Source organism: Uloborus diversus, chromosome 8 (genome assembly GCF_026930045.1).
Source record: "Uloborus diversus isolate 005 chromosome 8, Udiv.v.3.1, whole genome shotgun sequence".
NCBI classification, from domain to species: Eukaryota; Metazoa; Arthropoda; class Arachnida; order Araneae; family Uloboridae; genus Uloborus; species Uloborus diversus.
Window position 1 is genome coordinate 91058027 of NC_072738.1, and position 22682 is coordinate 91080708.

General features: G+C 31.5%; 1 protein-coding gene across 1 annotated transcript in view; it reads right to left on the reverse strand.

Annotated features, from left to right (window-relative positions):
• Nucleotides 1–7387: 7387 nt before the first annotated feature.
• LOC129227232 (5-oxoprolinase-like) overlaps nt 7388–22682 on the reverse strand; it is a 59683-nt gene continuing 44388 nt past the window's right edge. The window contains exons 25-33 of the mRNA XM_054861741.1: nt 22191–22265; nt 20945–21091; nt 20213–20347; nt 19070–19219; nt 17386–17460; nt 14309–14391; nt 9961–10121; nt 8631–8728; nt 7388–7558 (exon numbers count right to left, since the gene is read on the reverse strand). Of these exons, the coding sequence (XP_054717716.1) occupies nt 7505–7558; nt 8631–8728; nt 9961–10121; nt 14309–14391; nt 17386–17460; nt 19070–19219; nt 20213–20347; nt 20945–21091; nt 22191–22265 (978 nt within the window). The 3' untranslated portion in view covers nt 7388–7504. The remainder of the gene's footprint in view (nt 7559–8630; nt 8729–9960; nt 10122–14308; nt 14392–17385; nt 17461–19069; nt 19220–20212; nt 20348–20944; nt 21092–22190; nt 22266–22682) is intronic.

The window sequence follows — 22682 nt, forward strand, 5'->3', positions numbered from 1 at the left end:
AACTTTTCCTGTTTTTAAAAGAAATGGAAGAAGATATTTACCCTGCTCAATATAAATCACAAGAAGAAGAAATGGTGCGTCTGCCATTTTTTTCCTTTCCTTTTCCAATGATTTCTAATTTATATATATATATTGAGAATTAGCAGTCAAGGTCGTGTCTTCCACACACAGCAATGGCGGATCCTCTATTGACGGAGCTGCTGAGGAAAAAAAAATGTTTTAAAAAGTCAATGATTTGGACAGCTTTGTTTCCTTCGCTTAATTCTTTTTGCCTTGAATTCTTCGCTGACGCAGGAGGAAATCTGTAGCATTTTTAGCCCCAGCGATATTTAGCAAGCAAGAGTATCTTTAAAAAGATGTTATTATAAAAGTGAAAATTATTGAAAAATCGTTCATGTTTATAGGTAATTTTACAGGTGAAGCATTCATCCTGTCAGTCAAAGTCTCATCCTTTTTGGACTGCCAGAATTCTATGTACAAAACAAGTTTCATAGTGAATTAGAACATACTTTTTTATATGTCTCTCTCTCTCCTTTTGTGTGTACAAAAATTTTTCGTTTACTTACATACTTATAAAAATCAGGTTGAATTTTACAACATTCAAGGTAGCAGAACTTGAACAGGAGAACATTTACAATAAAACCTAACGCATTACACACATATACCAGGGATGAATTTGTGCAAGGGAACGCTGTTCCACTATTGCTTTTCAAGGGAAAATTAATTTTTTCTTTCACATAAAATATGTGCTAGTTTAATTTCACCTTAATACTAAAGATATTTTTATTTCTGCATGCATCACATAGAGTAAAGAAATTTACATAGAGAGGCCCCGCCTATGGTAAAAAGGAGATAAAATTGAAGCTGTAATTATGGGATACAGCAGTGCAATTACGGGTGGGGTTATGATACCATCCAAATAAAGTAGCTGGCTGATTGGTTTACATTTTAATTCATGTTGTAATGCAACTTCAAAAACGTGCCTGATAAACTTGCAACAATATCTAAGTTTAAATTTTCAACCAGTTGCGATGCAGTAATGGAATGTTTTGAATCAAAATATATCTTAAGATATTTAGTGAGAAGCTAAGCATCTTGGGATACAGCGGTGCAACTTCTGGCTTCAATTTCGTAGCACAGCGGGGCCTCTCTGTGTAATTTCTTTACTCTATGATGCATCACTTGTTCATAGAAATGTCTACCTTCTGAAATGGGTTTTCGCTGTACATATCATATGATTAAGTTAAAACGTCATCTTATTATACAGACTAACATATGGGTATTTTAGTCTACAGAAGCTGAGAAATTGTTTGTAATAGCCTGAGCCCCTTAATCTACAACTAAAATCTCAGGGCTTAGCAGTGACATCTTTTTTTTTCCCAGGATGGGAAGTAGTTATAACTGCCCTTACACATACCTTTAATTCTATACCAGAATTGACAATACGTCTTAAAAACCCACTTGGTTGCACCTGTCAGGATTCAGCTATTTCTCATAGGGGTTCCGGTACTTGAAAATTTATGGATTTATCAATGATATATACTGGGGTTGTTTAAAATAATGGAAAACTCTCGCAAAAAGAAGTGTTTTTCACCTATATATTGTGTTTATGTAATTCCCTTTGCACAGTATGGGTTGATACTGGATTCTGTAGATGTTCATTCAGCTCAGTGGTCTTTTTTTTTTTTTGGTCAAAATCTTCCTTAATGTCCGCCTGTTTTTTTCACCGAGTTTGCTTTCCAGTTTTGTCTTGCAAATGTTTTTTTGACGTGAACATTGTATGCTCTCATGACTAGGGATTGCAATACCGGACCAAAAATGCAATACCAATATTCGGTATTTTTAAAACCTAATACCGGCATATCGGTAGTAATACCGGTATTGCAAATTTCTCAACAAAGGTTCCAAACACATATTGTTTGATGTCATATTTCATAGTTTTGCGAAAAACGTGCATTAATTATGAAAATTTATTGTAAACAATTATAAAATGATGAATCAACTATTATAATAAGAAACCAATATTAGTATAAAATATAATGCATTTGACTTGTTACAAAATCTGGAACTCATTTTAGTGCTCAAATTTCCTGTAGTTGAAAATACTTTTTCTGAATTCACGCTGGCCGCTAGCATTGTTAATAATGCGCGAAACACTTTCTCTAATTGCACTTCATTTCAAATAATTCGAACTCTTCCATGCTGGTTTTGGTTACATCATTTTGTGTGTATCTCTGTGTGTGTATTGTGTATAGAATTTATTTATTTAGAGCTAATTGCAATTTATCTTAGAAACACGATTCTTTTCCAATATTAACATTATCATCAACGATTTCCTCTTAATTAGGATAGATTTGTGTTAGCTTTATATTAACCCTTTCGTTTAAAATTAACGACAAATTTAACTAAATTTGAACTTGTTTATTTTATTCACTTTTGATTTCTTATCAATATTCTTTGTAATATGAATATTTTTTAAAAAAAATTATAGTTTTCCTCTACGCAGATTTTCAAAATACTATATACTTGCTAAATATTGTCTCGCCAAATATGCAGTTAAATCGTGAGACAGGACAGTACACCATTGCCGGGAAAAACAAATTACCATTTGTTTTCTAACAAGAAAAGGTTCTCAAAATTCAGTATAGTTGAGGCAAATATTTTAAATATATATCATAAAGTAATCCTGAATTTGATTATTGGAATATATTATTCATAGTACGAATACATTGATTTGTAATTATACTTGAAATAACTTTTACCAAAAGTCAAATGAAGAAATTAAAGAAGTGGAAGAAATAAAAATATGGTGCACATAAAAACACAAAGATGCTATTTATCACACCATCCAGACATGAAAATCATTATATATAGGTTCCACTTCTTTTATTTAGTAATATTCTGCTCATTCGCACTTTTGAAGCCAATTTTTTGCATCAATAGATTGATTTTGGTATTATCTCATCGAAAAAGAAATGCACAATTGAAAGCACAGTAAATAGTTCAATTGAATTTTTTTTTTTATTATAAAAACTATTTATAATTTTCAGTTAGTACCAAAAATACCAGTATTTTATCTCAGCAAATACCGGTATTACGAAATTGCAAAATAGCTCACAATACCGGTATTTGGTATACTGGTATTGCAATCACTACTCATGACCTTTGACACGGTATTCATCAATACCCCCAACAATTGTGCACTGTTGTTCCCAATACACTGACCAGACGAGCTCCGACTATCTGCCCTCTTTGGAACTCTGACGAGTCACTCAGTTAGGCTTCACCGGGAACAAAATTATGCAAACAAATATCTAACTTACACTTACGCACATAATTGATATAAGCAACAATAAGAAAAATAAATACCTTTGTGCTGAATAGTAAAGTCAGACCAAACAACGTAAGTAGAAGCACAAATTTGTAAATATTGTAGTGTGCTTCTACTTACGTTGTTTGGTCTGACTTTAATAAGCAACAATGTCGTACAAAAAATGGAAAACTACATATTTAATTTAATCTTGCACCAGCACATGTGGAAATCATGATTTTTAGCGAGGTTTTCCCATCATTTTGGACAACCCCTGTATGTATGCCAAATGTCTCATATGAAAACCATGGTCCAAGAGGAGGACAGCTCCATTTTACAAAATTTCAGGAATCACAAAACATAAATTAAATTAAAATTTATTTTTAAAGATTTTGCATCGACATCTTGTTAAAATTTGTTTCTTTGAAGGCAATTGAATGACATTTCAATAAAATGTGTTAACTACGTTAAATTAATTGTTATGTATTGGACCTGTTTCCTTCTTAGACCGAGGTTTCCATACTCCTGTCATGATGATTTCCTGCATCACAGCTGCTAACATTGAAAGATGAAAATTAGGGAGACACTGAATGAACACATTTAAAGACAAGCATCCTCATATATATATGAGCCGCTCAGAAGCCAATGCGGTTAAGTCCATTTTTGGATATTTTCTGATTTTTGGAAATTTTGACGAAATAAATATCAATTTTTTTAGTTATTAAAAGATTTACTCGTTGGTTATTTTTTTTCATGGTTATACAGCACTTTTTTTAATAGCTTCTGAACATATTGTATAATAATTTCAGAAGCCATTGTGAATAAGTCCACCTTTTATCAATGTTTTTTTACATAAACTTTGAAATAAAAATTAAATTATTCTTCTTCCTTCGATATTTGTTGGCAACACTGAAAAACAAGAAATTCATTGTACAAGAAGTCATAATCCAGTGGCAGATACTTGAATTCAGATCTCTCTATTGCAAAAATGTATAACCTGTATGTCGAACAATGTAATGAAGAGCAAATTGTAGCAGTAAAGGAAAAGTTTTATTACCATTTATTTGCGACAAAAGTTAACTTACAATTTAAGCAACCTTCAAAAGATACTTGTGCAAAATCTGATTATTTGATAATAAAAAACAATCTACAATAGATGAAGAAAAAATGCAGCTGAAGTTAAACATACAAACACTTGCGAAATGCAGAAATTGCCCGTAATAGAATAGTATGGCTAATGATCGACTAAGAGCTTCAGACGAAATATACGTGTTTAGTTTTGATTTAGAAAAAGCATTACCATTTCCGAAACTATCCACATATGTGGCTTATTACAAGAGAAACTAATTTATATACAAACTTGGTTGCCATGATTTAAAGACTAACGAGGGCTACATGTATGTTTGGCCTATAACCCAAGCATCGCGGGGTTCACAAGAAGTGTCATCGTGTTTAACTGAACACATTAGACTGTACGCAAAGGATTTTCAAAAAATTATAATGTATTCAGATTCATGTTCAGGACAGAATCCAGAAGAATTTCTTTCCACAAAACCATTGGAAGAAGCTATTACCAACAGAAAAAAATCAACAAGTGGACTAACAGTCAATTAATTGGCTTAGTATGAGATGCATAAAATTGGAAAGGTCAAACCCAAGCAGCATTAAGTTCAAACATAATTTTGACGAGGATGATACCTTTCATGTAATTGATATTAAAAAAAAGAAAAAATAGGTGGCCAGTGAATTTAAAAATTATAACTCAACCTATATTCAGAACAATTTCAAGAGAAACAAAAAAAAGACATCATATGTTTATTAAAGTATACACCTCCAATTAAACACACCTTTTACAGGACATTAAGGACAACAGATGGAGATCAAGATTTACATTTAAATAACTCGTAAGAAGATGGTGTTTGTTATGATGAATAAACATAAAACTTTTGACAATAAATGTTATTTTATTATTTTTACATAAATTTCTTATATTTTTCATCTGCCAAAAGGTATAAGTCCTAAAATTTTTAAGATGCTGTCATTATTTCAATAAATACTTACGTTTTTATTTACACATCCTGAACGTATCTTGTTTTTTTGCAGAGTTTTCATTTCGAAAAAAGATTTTATACACTTTTCTAATTAAATTAATACACCAAGAATTTTAAAAACTAATGTATCAAAAAACATTAATTTTCTCAAATTTTGTGATTTGGACTTAACCGCATTGGCTTCTGAGCGGCTCATATATATATTTATATATATATATATTAGTCAAAATCACTGATAAAGAAATGCTCTGACATCACCAGCAACAATGTTATTTTTTAAAATGAATTACTATGCAATTGAGAATGTTTATTGAATTTTGTATATATTTTTACGAAAAGATTTCAATAGCCGAGATTCTTGGGGGGGGGGGGGTCTCAACATTTGCCAATTTTTTGGCATCAAAAAGAGTTTATCTACTTTGACCTTTCTGATTTTGCCAGGAAGGAACAATGAATTACCCAAAATTATGGACTCAAAATTTCAACCACAAAAATATCCCCAAACAGACAGTTGCTTCACTCAAATGAAGATTTAACTTTCACCCATCATACCTTGATGGGTAATTTTCCAGTTTGAATGTAAAAGGGATTTTTAAAATTTAATTAGGGATTTCTTCGATTAACCCTGAATAGGACCCAAAATCTACAACTTTTAGAGGGAGAATGTTTTAAAATAGATATAAGTTTGTTTACTTTTAAAAAAGATAATGAACATTCCTTTGCAACATGTAAACATTTTTAAAGGTCAGGAACATTTTATTGCATTTTTCGGAGAAAAAGGTTTTAAAAGGAAAATTACAGTAAAATGTTTCACAGATTACAAGACAATAATAATTTTCATGCTCAAGTATGAAAAGGTTTCATTTTTACGACTGTAATTGGTTTAATGTAGGGATTTTTTCTTCAATTCCTATCACTGAAAATCCCATTTTGGGAAGGGGGGGGGGGATTTTGCTGTTTTGATAAAAATTCGTTGAAGGCATCAAAATGTGGGAGTTTCCAGAACGAATCAAAAGAGTTGGCAGCTGTGAGACACGTGCACAAAAACTATGAACTTCAGGTAGCAAGATATTTTTTTTTTAACTTTCACTGTTCATAGCCAAAATTAAAAATGAGGACATAACTAGTACAATTTTTAGGAGACACCCACCATCTTCTACTTTAGATCAAGGGATGGAACTAGCAGTCCTGGTAGGTACTGCTATACAGTACTATTTAGAATAACTTTTCAATGAAAGCCTACCAAAAGTTTAAACTTTGCAGGCATTTTTCTGAAAACTTTTTGAGTCCTTCAACATTAATTTGCATCTCACTGCCTCAATTGATGATAGATGTCTTCCATTCAAGGGCTAAGTGGTAAAAAGAATTGATCCCATCACATACCTTGCACTTGGTGGGATTTTAGAAGGCAGATCACATTTTGTGATGATATAACCTATCAGCAAACCAGTAGCAGTACCATACACTCGTAAGAGTGCTGCAAGCGCAGTGAAACACACACAATGCTTGATGTAACAATGCTTGTGATTTGCTTGCTACAACTATAACTAGGAGCGCAGCCAAAAGGGAGGATTTGAGACAGAACCCCCCCCCCCCCCCGTCGGTACTGAATTTTTGGGGTCAGAAATTTTTGAGGGTTTGTTGACTATAAAAAGACTAACCAGTGCTGTAATTGAAGGGGGGGGGGGAAGAGTACAATGGGAAAATTCTGGTTTCCAAAAATATTTGGTGTGATGTTGTCTAATTAATGCAAGTTCAATGAAAATTAGTTTCAAACCACTATTTTTATCAGAAATAAATGTCTGGTTTTTAAAGTTGGCTAAGTGAGCTAAATTGATCTTCTTTTTAGCCAAACAAAAATCTGTCAACCATGGCATCTGCCTTGCAAAAACACTTGTGTTAGTTCCCCAAATGTTTTTTCCTAACTACACCACTGACTGTAATCATGCCACAATGGAAGTTCGTTTACAAACTGAACTCATATTTGATGGCAAACAATATTTTAAAGAAAGAAACAAAACAAGAATGACTTTAAATATAACATTTAATAAATTTCCAAAATTTATAACAATTCCTATATTTCTTTAAGCATAAAAGTTCTTAAAAATTGTAACAAAATATATTATTCTTCAATATTCTTGATTTATTTATCACAACCATAGCCTCCACCTCCTGGAGTTTGTAAGAGAAATGCATCCTGAAAAACAAAATCCATATAATTTTAAAAGAAACATATGGGCCACTTCGATAGGAGGTCACTGTGACCTCCCGGAAATACCTTATTTGGTAAGTTTCTCTGACGATTTGGCAGATTTGAGCACAGATAGGCTGGCCATCTCATGAGAGTGGAAAGTGCTGGCTACTGCTTTGAAAGTTTTTAATGCAGCCTGGTTAGCATAATGACCAAGGGGAAAACGAAAAAAAGAGATGGGTCGACTGTTTGGACTAAGATTTCAATGTTATTAGGATCAAAGACTGGAGGTTCACAGCCAAGAGGAGAACAGCCCGGCTGAGTCTTTAAAAGGCATACCTGTAAACATCTACTGGAAAAAAATCCAGCAGATGATCAAGGCACACAGCAATATCACATTTTTTAAAGTTATTTATGAAAACATAGAACCTTTTAAATATATATCAAAGTACAATTAAATGCAAGTTCCACATATTAGATACTCAATTGAGAGGAATGCTAAAATGAAGGAACCTCCTGAAAAAACCAGCAGAGTTGGAAAGTATGAGAAGGTCAAGGCCCACAGTGGGCTGTCGAATCAACTATGATGATGATAGTGTTACTGTTATTTTTTTAACTGACTAATATTTCTTATAAGATGTATGTATCTATGCTCGTATCTTATCACTCGGTAAAACTCTGATTTTCATTCAAAAAATTGAGAATTTCTACCCTCCCAAAAACTAGCTCGGGGCTAACCCTGGAAACATGCTACAGTGAAAGTTAAAATGCTCAATAAATAATTTTTAAAAAAACCTTTAAACCAGAAATAATTTGACATAAAAAAGGAAATAATTTAAGTAAAATTAATTAAAGGATACAGTTACAGCTAAAAACAAGTCATTAATGTAAAATGTATTGGCCTCTTTGAAGAGAAACAGTATAATTTTAAAGCAGAGAATGAAAAATTTGTTGCTTCTGAACAAGATTCGGGATTTCACGAATGAATTTATTCGACCAATAAAAAAGTTTAATTTTACAAACATAAAATGAAAACCTTTAAAAAGTCTTTTAATTAAAAATTATACTGTTTTCTTACCCCAGCTGCAACTCTTACGGAATTCTTGGCGCCAAGATTGATGAGCCTGCCATCTTTGCGAATCAATAAATTCATACCTTTACGTCCATCATCTCCTCCTATATCAAGATTTAGAAATAAATAAATAAATAAATAAATATATATATATATATATATATATATATATATATATATATATATAAAACTTTACAAGCAATCTGATGCATTTACCACTATGCAATAAACAAGTATGCAATTTCATGCTACACATACGTATCAACTGTCGCACAAAACCAGGCAAGAACCCAGAAGGAGATCATGAGGGTCAGACCCCCCCCCCCCTCCCCCCCATTTGAAATAACTCGGTCCAAAACCAGAAGATGCATTTGCCTTTGTATAAAACAAACATCCTACAAAGTCTCCTAATATATTAAAAGATATTTGGAGTCATTGCTATCATTGTCTCAACATTATAAAGAATTTGGACTCAACATCTATTTAAAGCAAATAAGCTTAAAAAATTTTCAGAAACAATATTTAATTAATATTTCTTGGCTCAGTAGTGAACGCATTTCGAGAATCCATAACATTTATAAAATTTATGCAAGAAAACAAGGGTGTCAAGCCTTTGTAGGGTGTCTTGTGCAACAATTGACACATTTGCAACCCATCCCCCCCCCCTTCCAATAAGAGAGTCATGCCAATATAAGTTACTTTTATTTTGATTGATGTTTGGGGAAGAATGTTTTCTAATTACATTTTAAGTCACTACTGGCTGTGGGATAGCTCCTGATCGTTAGTATATGATTAAATACTTCACTTGCGACCTCTATTGAAAATACCTAATTCTACTGAAATAACTTATTATAATTTCATATGGCTTTTTCAGCATTAATTCTAGAACTACAAACTGGGGTAGATATCTACCCCAGGTAAACTGGGTTTTCAGCGCTTTTAACAAGATTTTCAGGCCTTTCAAATCGTATTTACATACTAAACCTTGATAAAATTAAATTTGCTCGTCACCATTCACTTCAGCATGAAAAAAAAATCATGTTCTTATGAGTCAGATTACAGCTTCAGAACGATTTTACAAGAGAAAAAATCCTATGGGTTAAAAATTTACGAACATTTTCAAAAAATGGGCTTGTAGTTCTAGAGTTAATATTATCTTTGTAGAATCAGGTAAGAGCCAGAATAAAGATGAAATATGCTGACAAGAATATGCATTTTATATGTGCCTGAAATGTTCTAACATAAAAGCTAATTTAAAACAGACACTTATCGTAAAAGTTAAATACTTTCCTAGGCACACATTATTACATGTTTTAAGATCACATAAAGCAACTACCTTCTAATCCATAAGGTGCAAATACCCGTCGTTCAGTCAGCACAGACAAAACAAAGTTCTTTCGAAACAGTATCTTCCTCAACACTCCATCTCCACCTCGATATTTGCCTCTACCACCGGTCCCTCGATTCAAATGAAACAATTCTAAAATTACAGGATACCTATGAAGGAAAATAAAAATGAATTCATTAAGCCAATCAGTGGTGTGTTTAATGGAGCAATCAAAACTTTGATATGAAACTTACTTAAAATAAGAAATGACGCTTCCTGAAAGCTTTTGCAAACAATAAAGAATTACAAAAAATATACAACATATATGACACCAAACATTCATTTAACATTGGCTTAAGCTTATGATAAGGAATTAACAAAACAAAAATACAAATTTTAAGAGAAAGCCAGTGGCGCAGCAAAGGGGGTTTTGGGGGTGAAAACACCCCCCAGAGGGATTGTTTTTAACATAAATGCAAATTATAATACAGTAGTTTCTGCCATATGAAAGGACAGTTTTGATTTTAAGAAAAACCCTTCAGAAGGTATTTTGGATCAAAAAATCCCCTTCAGAAGGTATTTTTGATCAAAGAATCCCCTTCAGAAAGTATTTTTGATCAAAAAATCCCCTTTATAACGGAATTTTGTATTAAAAAATCCCCTTCTTAAGGTATTTTTGATCAAAAACCGTATTTCTGGCTGCACTAGTGGAGAAGGCAGAAATGTTTTTGACTTCCATTAGTAATGAAAAAGAATATTTCTTTCTCCCTTTGTCCTGTCAGTTGATTAAGAAAAAGATAAGTCTGAGCTCCCAATGCTCAGCAGCAATCACTAAAGAGAGAAAAGCCTATTTGTTTTACTTACATTCAAGAAGTTTGTTTTATTCTATAAGTTCAGTGTTAACAGTCAAGCTGTAACTGTATTGAAACAAACTTTTCCTAATGCATTCAGTCCTTTGAAGAGATTTTTTTTTTCTCTCTCCGTAATTCCGTAGTACTCCATGTGCTCACTACCACATGACGGTGTTTTCAAACCTGCAGTCTAAAGTGATTTTGAATTATCTTTGTCTCTCTTAGATATCCAGCAAGTTTATTGCATCTTCCCAAGAACATCTTGTACATATAAACTCAGTTTAACAACAACAACAACAACAACAAAAATGGATATTTTAGAAAACAAGATTTTTTGGTTTGTTGGTTGAACAAATTTATATTTCATTATGATTTAAATTTCTAACATCTTTACACTGAAACATTGATAAGAAAACTGTTAGAACTATTTCAAAAATCAAGTTATTTTAACAGATTTTTAAGAACTTAATATTAGATACTTTTTCAACTTGTTAAGCACTATAAACATTCCAAAACACATTAGAATACTCATACTTTTTATTCAAGATCCTGCCCATTGAACCACAAAAGAAGTCTCACATTTACAAAATTCTTTCTCAAAAAAGATAAATAAATGAGTTTAATAAACAAATAATATAAAAATAACTCTCGTGTATATGATTTCTATGTTTAAATTAAATATTAAAATCTACTTAATGAAATTAGTACAAATTTTCAAAATTGAAATTTCCAAGTTTTGAAAAATCATATGCTGAAGCACCAAAAAATATTTTTTTGTTTTACTTGCTTGTCACACATTTCAAAATCTGAACTACCTAAAGCTTACCTGTTTCCCTTTTTATGACGCATTCACATAAAAAAGAAAAGTTATTAAGATGTCAAAATATTTCTAGTTAATGGAAAAGTGTTACAAATTATTTTTGAGCAATACAACAAACCTGATGCTTTTCACATTATAAGCAAAAGCATAAACCAATCTTTTTGAATATAATGAATTTTTTGCCACAACTTAGAAAAATTCCTATATTTTAAAAAATAAACTAGTTCAGCTAAGCAGAAATTTCTGAATGATAAATTTCATAGCAAAATGTATTTTTATGAAATAAACAACTTAAATACCTAAGAAAAAAAATCGATATTTTAAACATAAAACTTTTCTTCTCCACAATAGCTCATTGCTCAGCTGCGCTACCTGTTTGCTTGACTTTTCATGCATGCTTCAAGCATAAATGGTGCAAAAACTGATTCGAAAACTAAGCAGAAAATTATTCTAAAAACATTTATTTGATTGGTTGGTTGGTTGATTAAATTTTAATGGCGCAAGAGCCCCTAAAGGCTATACTGCGCTAAACAATTCTTTATTTTATACTATTTATTTTTCATTCAAGTTTGTAAAGTTAGAAAATGATCAAATTTAATTATCCTTAGTTTGAATACTATGTGTCAATAATATAATTTGTATATTTATCTCTATGTTTGTTCATAACATTTTTAAAATTGCTTTTTAAAACATATTTGAAATTAAACCTAAACTCAAACTCTCTTAAGATACAACGAAAAATATAGTTGCTTTATTGAATTAAGCAACTGCGTTTTTCTATAGTTGTCTAATTCAGTTAGGCAGTTTACGAAATCTATCTGAACTCTGAACATTTGAATTTGAGAGCTTTCAATACAATTTTTTATGTTAACGAACACTTTTGGGGACACTTTACCTAACCTCCAGAGACATAATCTAACAAGTTTTTATTGTGATATAAGTAATAACAAAACAGAAACTATAGCCATCATCTACAAGAAACAAAAAGATAAAAGCATGTATAGAGTTTTATGAGCTTCAAGTTCCACAGGGGAAAAAATGAAGTATTGTGCTTATTTAGCCTTATTTCATTATGAATCACAACTTTTGGTTTAATAAAAATCAGATCAGTTTATATTTCAAAATAATAACTAAAACTAAGAGAAAATGTTTAAAGAATTAAAGTTAAAGCCTAATTAGTATGTGATTGAAATTATTAAGTCAAAAAAATAAAAATCAAATACCTAGGTTGTTATTGACATTATGCGTTGCATAATTTTACCTAGCCCATGTGAGGAAGTGGGAAGCAAAGGAATGTAAGTGGACTATTCAAAGTTTCGAATAAATTTTGTTTAAAGTTCAGATCCTTGGTAAGCTTCCATTAAAAAAAATTCTAAATCAAGCTGTGCAGCAGCAACTACTAGGGCTACTAGTAATATTTCTTGCCCCAAAGCAGAGGAAAGGTTTTCTTATCTTTTGTACTGGTTATCTCCAAATATTTAATATTGCATTATACCCCTTTGCTTCTCACTGTCTGATATGTTTCCAGCCTTCATAAAGCATTGAATTACAGAAAATTTTAATCACATAATCAAAATCAAAAAGTTTAATTTTAATACAAAATAATTTTTACTACTTCAGAGAATTGTCAATTTTTTTATAAGAAAAAAGGTGTTCTTTATAATTCCTAACTACAGTGGTGGTAATGTTTGGACACTTTTTCACATTTCAAATTTTTCTTGGGAAAAAAGTTAAATTTCTCAAAATACAAATTTGTAGAGCAAAATTCAAATTAAATATATGCAACACAAAAAACTTATGCAGCAATAACTGTAATTTGATTACAAAAGAAAATGTCCTACTTCAATAGATGCAAGCACAATTACTTGTTCTAACTATAAATGCATGAGATACTGCTAGCAGTTACTAACATTTGATTGGTTCCAAGAACAACAACAATGATTGGCCAGGAAAGTTTTACATACAAACCACTCTGTATCTGTGCTTGCTCCGTATCTGAGATCAAATACATTTTGTACTGCAAATATTTGAATTTTGTGTTTCGCATCGAGTTCAGTATTAAATTATGTTTAAAATTAGCCGTTAATTATCTTTAATATAAGTTTGCATTTACAGTCGGACCTCGATATAAGGTCACCCCTCAAGACTTCAAGAAACTGACCTTTTAAGTGGAGTGACCTTATAACCGATTCATACATATTTATTGATAAATAAACATATTTATACATTGATTCTTTTAAAATTTAATACGCTTAAAATATCAGTAATTAGTTTACAATAGTTTAGTAGATTCAAACCAATTAAAACTTTAGAAATCATAAGAAATTTTAAAAGATTTTTTAGAACTTTCATTTAGTAAAAGCTGAGTAAGTAAGTAGTAGTAGTAAGGAAGAGTAAAGCTGCATACAAATATGCCCTAGCAGAGAACTGATGTGCAACTTACCTAACTTAAAATTACCATTAACACAGGACTGTTCTGAAAATTTTCTTCGCCATCACATGACTGGTAAAAAAGTGCTATACATACACGCAGAGTGCCCTCATCAATGCTTTATATATAAGTATCACTGACATTTCAATAATAATAATAATAAGAATAACAGTATAAAAAGAAACATATCATGGCATTACAATATACAAATAGTAGTTAATTTTAAAGAAATATTCAATTTCTCATCAAAACTACCTTCTTTCAAAGATTTCTGGATCGGTGATTCGTGTATTTGTCATATGGGTATGAATACCACTTCTGCCATGCCAATGTGGTCCCTAAAAACACGATCATATTTTGAGTTATATTTTAGGTGCATGAATTTTACAAAATTATATATATATATATATATATATATATATATATATATATATATATATATATATGTTGATACCAGCCAACATTACATATGCATAACGTCTAAGATATTACTCAAAATTTAAATATAGTGCATTAGAAAAGGTAGATTCTTAGCATGCCTAGGGACCTAGAGGCAACCTGGGCTTAAACATTTGATAAGAAGAAATGTTCAATTTATCAAAACACTGAATTTCACCTATTGATAAAATACAAGCATGCAAACATACCACACCTAATGAGAACAGACATAAGGCATGCTTTTCAAAAACAATCTGAAAAAAAAAATTGCAATACTGTCTCCAAATTTGCTAAGTCGTCTAACAAAATTCACCAAATAAGGAAATTGTTTGGGAAGTCACAGTCACAGTGGCCTCTCATTAAGGCAATCGTCAAGGTCGTGGTCATCTAGAACAAAGCTGTTCTTTTACCAGAATAAAACAGAGAAAGACCCACTTATTGGTATTCACTGAATGAAAATCGGTCAGGATGAATCACGAGCTCTTTCTTCAGTGATACAGTGTGAATGGAATACTGAATGAAATAACCTAACAGACAACTCACAACTCCTCACTGTTATTATTCCTTTACAGACAAAATAATTATCATTATTAAAACTTACAATAGTCGTTAGAAGATTGATACATAGACTAAATTCTTCAGTGCATTTGTCACACTTCAATGACTCTTAACTATCTTAATGGTACTTTAATGGACCACAAGATTCTTGACTGAAGTGTGCAACCACTGCAAACACTCACTCACAGAAGAGCAACATTAAACATATTAGCACTTCAATTTGTTTGAACTTGCCAGAGGAAGGGGTCTGAACCAATTCCCATTATAATTACATTTTAGGACTAGTTCAGCGCTTAACCCAAACGAAGCTTTAAATCAATCCTTTTTCTGATACAGTTTTAACTTCTATAGTTGCCTACTTGATGTATTATTAGGTTGCAACTTCCTTATTATATCTTATATTAGCAAGAAATACTATAGTAAAGTGTTGTTCAATTCAGTTAAAACTTTAAAACAGATTCCATTAAAAGTTACTCCAGCATGTTTTTTTTTTCTTTTTCTTTTTGTACTATGAGCACATCAGCCAAAATATATATATATATTACACTTCAACCGTGCTGCCAAGTTTTCAAATTCATAAAAGTATACTATGACAAAAAAAAAAAGTTCAGACACAATGGCTTATATAGAGAGCTGCGGTTCCCAACCTTTTTAGTTGTGCGGCCCACAAGTTTTGTAGAAAACACCAATGAGGCCCACTAACTGCTATATATTACTTGCACAGCCAATTTTATTTTATTTTTAGAGAAGTGGGGAGCTTCTCCTTATAACTGTCCTTAAGTGTAAATATTATACCGTATAAGGATTGAAAATTGTGTTAAAAACAAGAGTTCTGGAGATATTAATCCCCTTCTCCCCTCATGCTGCACCATTGGTGTAAAAGTACTGTACAAGAACAATTTTCAAAATAATTTTTAAGAAAGGAAATAACTTTATTGCAATCACTTAGCTGGCATAGCTACAGGGCTCAACTAACTAAAAGTGAAGCCCAAGGCCCACAATGCTATGGAGGCCCCCCTCTCTAGTCTATCATTGTAAGTGAGCACAAAATAAGGTAAAATAATGTTTAACAATATTTAAAATATCTATGTTTTCAATTAATAAATCGTTAATTTTTATTATTTCCGCAACAATGCATAATTTTTTAATGCTATGCGTAAGAATTTAAAAAATTTGGGGCCCCATAAGAAGATGGGGCCCTAGGCCTAGTTGGCCTGTGCGGTAATCAGGCTCTGCATAGCTATAAAAAAAAGTCAAAAAGAAGACATTAAAGTTAAAGCTCCATGGGATTTTTGAAGTTTTTCCTCTCTGAGGGAGTTGATATCTGGATTGAAATTAGATAGTTTTAGTCTCAAATAACTTGCAACATTCAATGCATTTCTCTGAGTGTGTGTGTTTTTTTTTTTTTTTACTGCAATGAAAAGTCTCGTACAAATAGGTAGGTTGTCGAAAAACCCCTCAAGTCTCTCAGTTTACTGATTAGTCATGTCAGTTCAACAAAGGAGGAGCATTTTTAACTTGAAGCTTAAAGCTAATACTAGTTTCTTCGGCAATTTTCTTTAAAAGAGTTTCTGATTCATTTCATCTTCAATAAAGGAAAAGTTCCTAAGAAATATGAAAAACCTTTTATATAGATATATCATCGCCTCAGAGCAACAGTAAGATATCTTACTGTTGCTCCTGGGATTAGATGTCTTACTGTTGCTCTGAGGTGACGATATACGAAAAAAATTCTTCCATAAGAAATATGGAAAACTTCCCTATTGGCTATAAGCCGGGGAGAGCTTTTGAATGACAAAACGTCTAATAAGTGAATTTTCTCAAAACACAGAAATTAAGACCCCAAGATTTATCTTGGTTCAGATCCTCGGCCCAGTAACACGCTGTTCACGGCACACTTGTGAGCCGCGGCTTATGTGTTGGGAAACCCTGATATAGAGAGAAAATTAAATAACATTTTGCCAAGTGCTAAAAGAAATCATCACAGCAACAGGCTTTGATATCCTAAAATCAATCTGAAATTCAAAAATACTTATTACAAGTCAACAGATGCCAATTATTATTGCATATTTAACGAGAAATAGTTTTATTCAGGCAAAATATAATTGAAGGATGTATATTACAAATCCATTTCTATAAAATATAAATTATTCTCCACATTAAAATTTGAAAAGAGTTCATGATTTTTTTAGAGCAAAAAGTTAGCTTTAACGAGTTCTTAAAAATACTTTTTCGATTCATCAACTTTTCATTTAACTGTATATTTTTGTAGGTTATTATTACTGTATTTATACGCACTCATAATGATTTTTGCAACAATTTGAAAGAGAACTTACGGCACCTGCTCCTCCAGCAACTGTTTCATAATAACCAACATGTTCATCTCCAAATGTTATGTTATTCATACAGCCCTGCAGAATGAAATAAATTTTTGCTAAGTGATTTAAAATTTCTAAGCTAAGTGCTAAGAATAATTTTGAGCAAAACATTTTTTTAAGAACACAAAATAACTGGATGAGAAAAAAAGGTTTTACTTCTTATTCACTCAATTTAGAAGAACAAAATAATGGCATACATTATAATCATTTTTCAATTAGTTTTACAAAACAGCACCAATCATCTGATCATCTGAAACAACTGAAAACACTCCAGTTGGTGAATTTAGATTTGTGCAACATGTACAAATTACGGTAGTCTGAGGTCTGAAGCGAAATAAGATTTGAACTATTTTTAATTTTTGACTGAAATTAGCCTTTATTATTTGTCTAAGATGTGGGGGGGGGGGAGATGATAGACTTTTGAGCTCAGCATTAGTTTGTTTCAAGCTGACACTATGACAATTTGTTTTGATGACTGAAAGGTAAGCACAAAAAATCAGCATTCAACAACCCAAAGTTTCAAATTGCTTCAACAAATGGATAATCAACTGCATTACCATTTTGAAGATGGCACTTTTTGTTACAAACATGCCACCCATTATTGGTGTCACATAGACATTTTATTTCAACTAAGGTTTTTGCATGATGCTAAAACAATTCTGTAATCTGCCTGCTTCTAAACAATTCTGTTAATTTTCTCCAGTCAAAACAAATTGTTTGCTCAAAAACATATTTGCAAGAGTTTTACACAGAAAAATATTGAGATAGGCAACTAAAACAAACCAACTTGGTTGGAACTGAAGAAATAAATCATACAAAAATAGCTCTAAATGAGTAAACAATTGCATGAATTACTTATAAAATATTGAGATAATGATCACCATCGATACAAATTCAATAAAACGGTTCAATCATTTAAACTATAAATTTAAGTCTAGTTTCTTGCTTTAAAATCAGTTTAGAAGCTTAAAAAGTTTTACTACAACAATGCTCAATCTATACGCCATAGGTTTCATGAGACCCACGGAATCCTCCAAATGTAGTCTCAATTCATTTAAAAAGAAAAGTCGTACAAAAAATTAAACTGTGCAATGAAATTGTGTAAAATCCACACAAAAGTGTAATTTTCATCAAAATTTAATCGTCCAAAACATAAAAAGAAAGAAAATCTTTAATTTCATTTACTCCAGAGTACAATATTTACGGGATAATAGAAACAACTAAATTGCATCTCAATAAAAAAGTTGAGAAGGTTAGTTTTATAAATAAATGTTGTTAGTAATTTTCTACATGACAAGTAAAGCTAGTTGAAACACATTTCTTCTCATTTGTAGACCTGCTGGAGAGAAAAATGAAAGATCACTGATCTAAGCAAACTAAAATAAAATGTCTCTCATTCCTCAAAAATTATAGGTGGGAGGGGGGGGGCAAAATGACACACACACAGACAAACATTTCCCACTCTCATAATCTTCTTTGAATTTTTTTATTTTTCAATATTTCTAGAAAAAATTAACTATAGACTTATTTTTAATGATATTTTTCTGATACATTAAGCTCAATTTCCTGTTTGTTTCCTCTTTTAATCTTTAGCAAGGAAGTTGGTTAAAAAGCAAAGTAGTAGGCTAACAAAATGTCTTACTTGTGATGCTGCACAAGTCTTAAATGCTTTAAATATGACATCCACAACTCTCTGGGACGTCAAAACATTTCCACCCACAACAGCAGCAGTCTCTGAGGGGTGCAAAATGGTCCCTTTGGGTATAAGCACTTTCACTGGAGCTAGACAGCCCTAAGAAACATAAGAAAATTATTTTTTAATTTACGAATCATCCATATAAAAAAAAAAGATTTTCAAGATTGTTAAATTAAAGAACATTAGAAACATACACCTTGCAATAGCAACCAAGTACTAAGCCAGTTAGACAGAGTTGAAACATACATTCCAATTCACATTAAATTCATTACTTTCCAAGTGAATAATTATCATGGAATATCCAACTATTTCCAATAAAAGCACTGAGAGTTACAGTATGCTAATAAGTTATATCACTGACTTATTAAGGGCATGAATAAACAATGGGAAATGCAGCACAAAGAATTGAGATATTTGCTATCCCTGCTACCCTATAAATCCACTTATGATTATTATTACTAGGCTTCAAATATTTACTAGAAATTAATGGGGTAATAACTTTGTAACCATATTTCATTTTCAAAAATCAAGATATAAAAACTAATATTGAAAATGTCCTATTCCTCATAGATGTGAGAAAATTTTACTTGGATGAATTTCGGAATTTTTACTTGTTTTAAGAAAATACAATCCTGTGTATTTTTTTATTATTTTTTTCAAGAAAAAATGGATTAAGAACTGAGAATAAAATAAAATAAAACATACTTTAAATACTAGCTCATAAGAAATTTATTACATAGAATAACATTACAAGAATGGTATTTTAAGCAATATAAATTGGTTTTAAGGATGAAAAATGCGAATTTTGGAAGTTTCAGTTTTTAGGATCAAGGTTTGCAAGAAAGGTCCATTTTCTGTGCAACTGAGGATTTCGTTTAAAATATTTTATCTCAAAAGTTTGATACGGGTCTAATAAAAATTGAACCCTTGCATCTAGGAAATTAGGCAGGCTTCATTTACCATATAAAAAAAGCTAAACAAAAATTAAATTTTACATTGCATCTAAATATAATGAAATGATATGAAGATCCTAATTAGAAAAGCACAATAGCAAACCTTAGTTATAGAAATCATATTTCTCTAAATTACCTGGTTCAAGGGAACATCATGGCCAACCATGCATCGAAGGCAATATATTATTGCAGACAGAGTTACAGCACGAGGGGTGTTGCAGTTTCCATATACTTCATATCCAGTTCCATCAAAATCAAAGATTGCACTTCCCTAAAGATTCAAATTAACTGATTAATATCAGTATTTTTCAATCACATTTAAACCAATATTTCTTTCTTAATCTATTATAACGCTTAGTGTCAGCATAGTAATTACATTTTGCTTTTACGTTAACATAAAGAATAAACCTAGAACCATTAGCAACATAAAATATTTTTAAATTTATACCATAAGAAAAATCTTCCGAATTTCTAGGCGTTATTTCCTTGGCAATTAAAAAAAAACTAACATATCTTACTAGTCCTATAGTAGTAAAAGGTATATCTTTGTACACTTTGCACTAGGGAAAGGCAATAAAACAAAAAGTCACGTTAGAACTACTTTTGTGTAAGTAAACTAAGTGATTGACTGAAGGGAAAAAATGTTTTCTTCAAAGAAATGTGTTTTAAGACATTTCTTGTAAATAACTTATTGTACAACATTACTGATAAATTACTTCAAGCCCTGCAAAAAATAGAACCAAGGCTAGCAATATTCAAGTATTTTAAGAACTTGCTACTATTAAAATAGTTATATTTTATAGATTATTAAAGGTCTTAACATACAATAGAAGTTAATATTTTATTCCAAGGTGGCAAAATAAGATACCTCCTCAATATCAATTTCAATCTTCAATTGAATAATCGTGCCATCATCCATGTGGTCAGCAGCCATTAAGGTAGTAGTTGCACTTTTTTGGAGAGTATTTTGACCTATTTGTTTTAACATGTCCCTCACAGCAAGCTCCGCATTTTGCTTAAAGAAAAAAAAATGGCTATAGAAAAATATCACAGCCATACAATATTTAATTTACTAATACTGAAGTCCCAGCAAAGAAATAAAAATGAATATAAAGATATGTCATAGATGTCAATACAAACTGTAACAGTATATCTGCATACTGTAGCAGTTAAACAATGCAATTTTATTCCAGTTTAATCAACAAGGAGAAACTGTAGTAAAAAGTTATACACATTACATCCTGTTGATTTGCTAAATTAGTTTTATGTCAGAATTTAAAACAAAATTGTAACATTTCACACATTACTATTAGCAAGTTTGACAAAATCTGAAAAAAAAAAAAAAAAAAAAAACTGCTGAAAAGTAGAGTGATAGCATAGAAATATAAGAGTATCAGATTCAATGGAGCAGCCAAAACATGGTAACAAGATTGGAGCCATCATCAGCATAGCCTGCTTACAGCAGTCTCCCTAACTGTATCAAGCATTATAAAATTTTTAAAGCGAAATTTAATAAATTTAAAAGGCACAAGAATGTTAATATGTTGATAAGTATTAAATTATATTACAGTGAAACTTGTGTAAGTTGACTTCTTGCAGTGCAGTACTTTAGTAGTCAACTTTGACAAGTGGACTTACATAGGGTTTTTTACAAGATTCTCAGCCATATTTGGTGCATGTTGGTGGTCAAGATCGAGAGGAGACCACCCTTATAAGGGTAGTCACCTTTACAGGTTTTACTTCACACTCCAGGGTCTCCAGTATCTACCATTAATCAATGTTTAACCGGTTGGATAGAGCTTTGAAGACAGCTCTGATTTTTGATCCAGATCAGGAGCCGATCAACTCCCCAAACAGCAGCTCCAGAGGTATTGATTTGGAAAGGGAACTTGAAAATCTTTGTCCTTGAGCATATTTAATGTGCCCCTGCCATCATTAATGAACACCGAAGCTCTTCACCCCGCTGGCATCGAATATGGGGCCTCCAGTTAAGAGTCTGACGCTTTGCGGATCAGGCCCCCACAGCTCTTTACAGGTTCTACAGCACTACCAATCACAAATAGTCAACAACTAGAATGCGCTCAGAATACTTTTAACTTAGCATAAATATTTACCTGGATGTACTGCATGTATATCTGCACAACTTCAAGCCCATATTCTTTAATCATCTCTTGAACAAGGTTGATGCCCTACGGATGATACATAACTACATAAGATGTGAAGTTGTTTAGCATTCAACTTTCTTTGTTTGATATTAAGCATACAGAATAAGAAAGAAACATGGGCATGAAAAAGGTTTCTCATTTTCTAATCAGTTTGAGTAAAATATATAAGAACTCAATTTATAACAACTAGTACTAGAACCTATTCAAAAGCCAGAGAGTAATTACAAAATTGATAAATCACAATAATGACCAAAATGAAATAAATAAAAAGGAAGTAAATTAAATTTCAAATGCACTCAAGTTATAGTTAGAAAATAACACAAAATGAATGTTGAGTTTTTCTCTAGAGGAGCTGTTTTATTATGGGCGTCCCAAGGCTACAAACAGGGGGCAATTTTATTGACTAGCAAGAAGCAAATTGATAGTTGAAAAATCAAATGA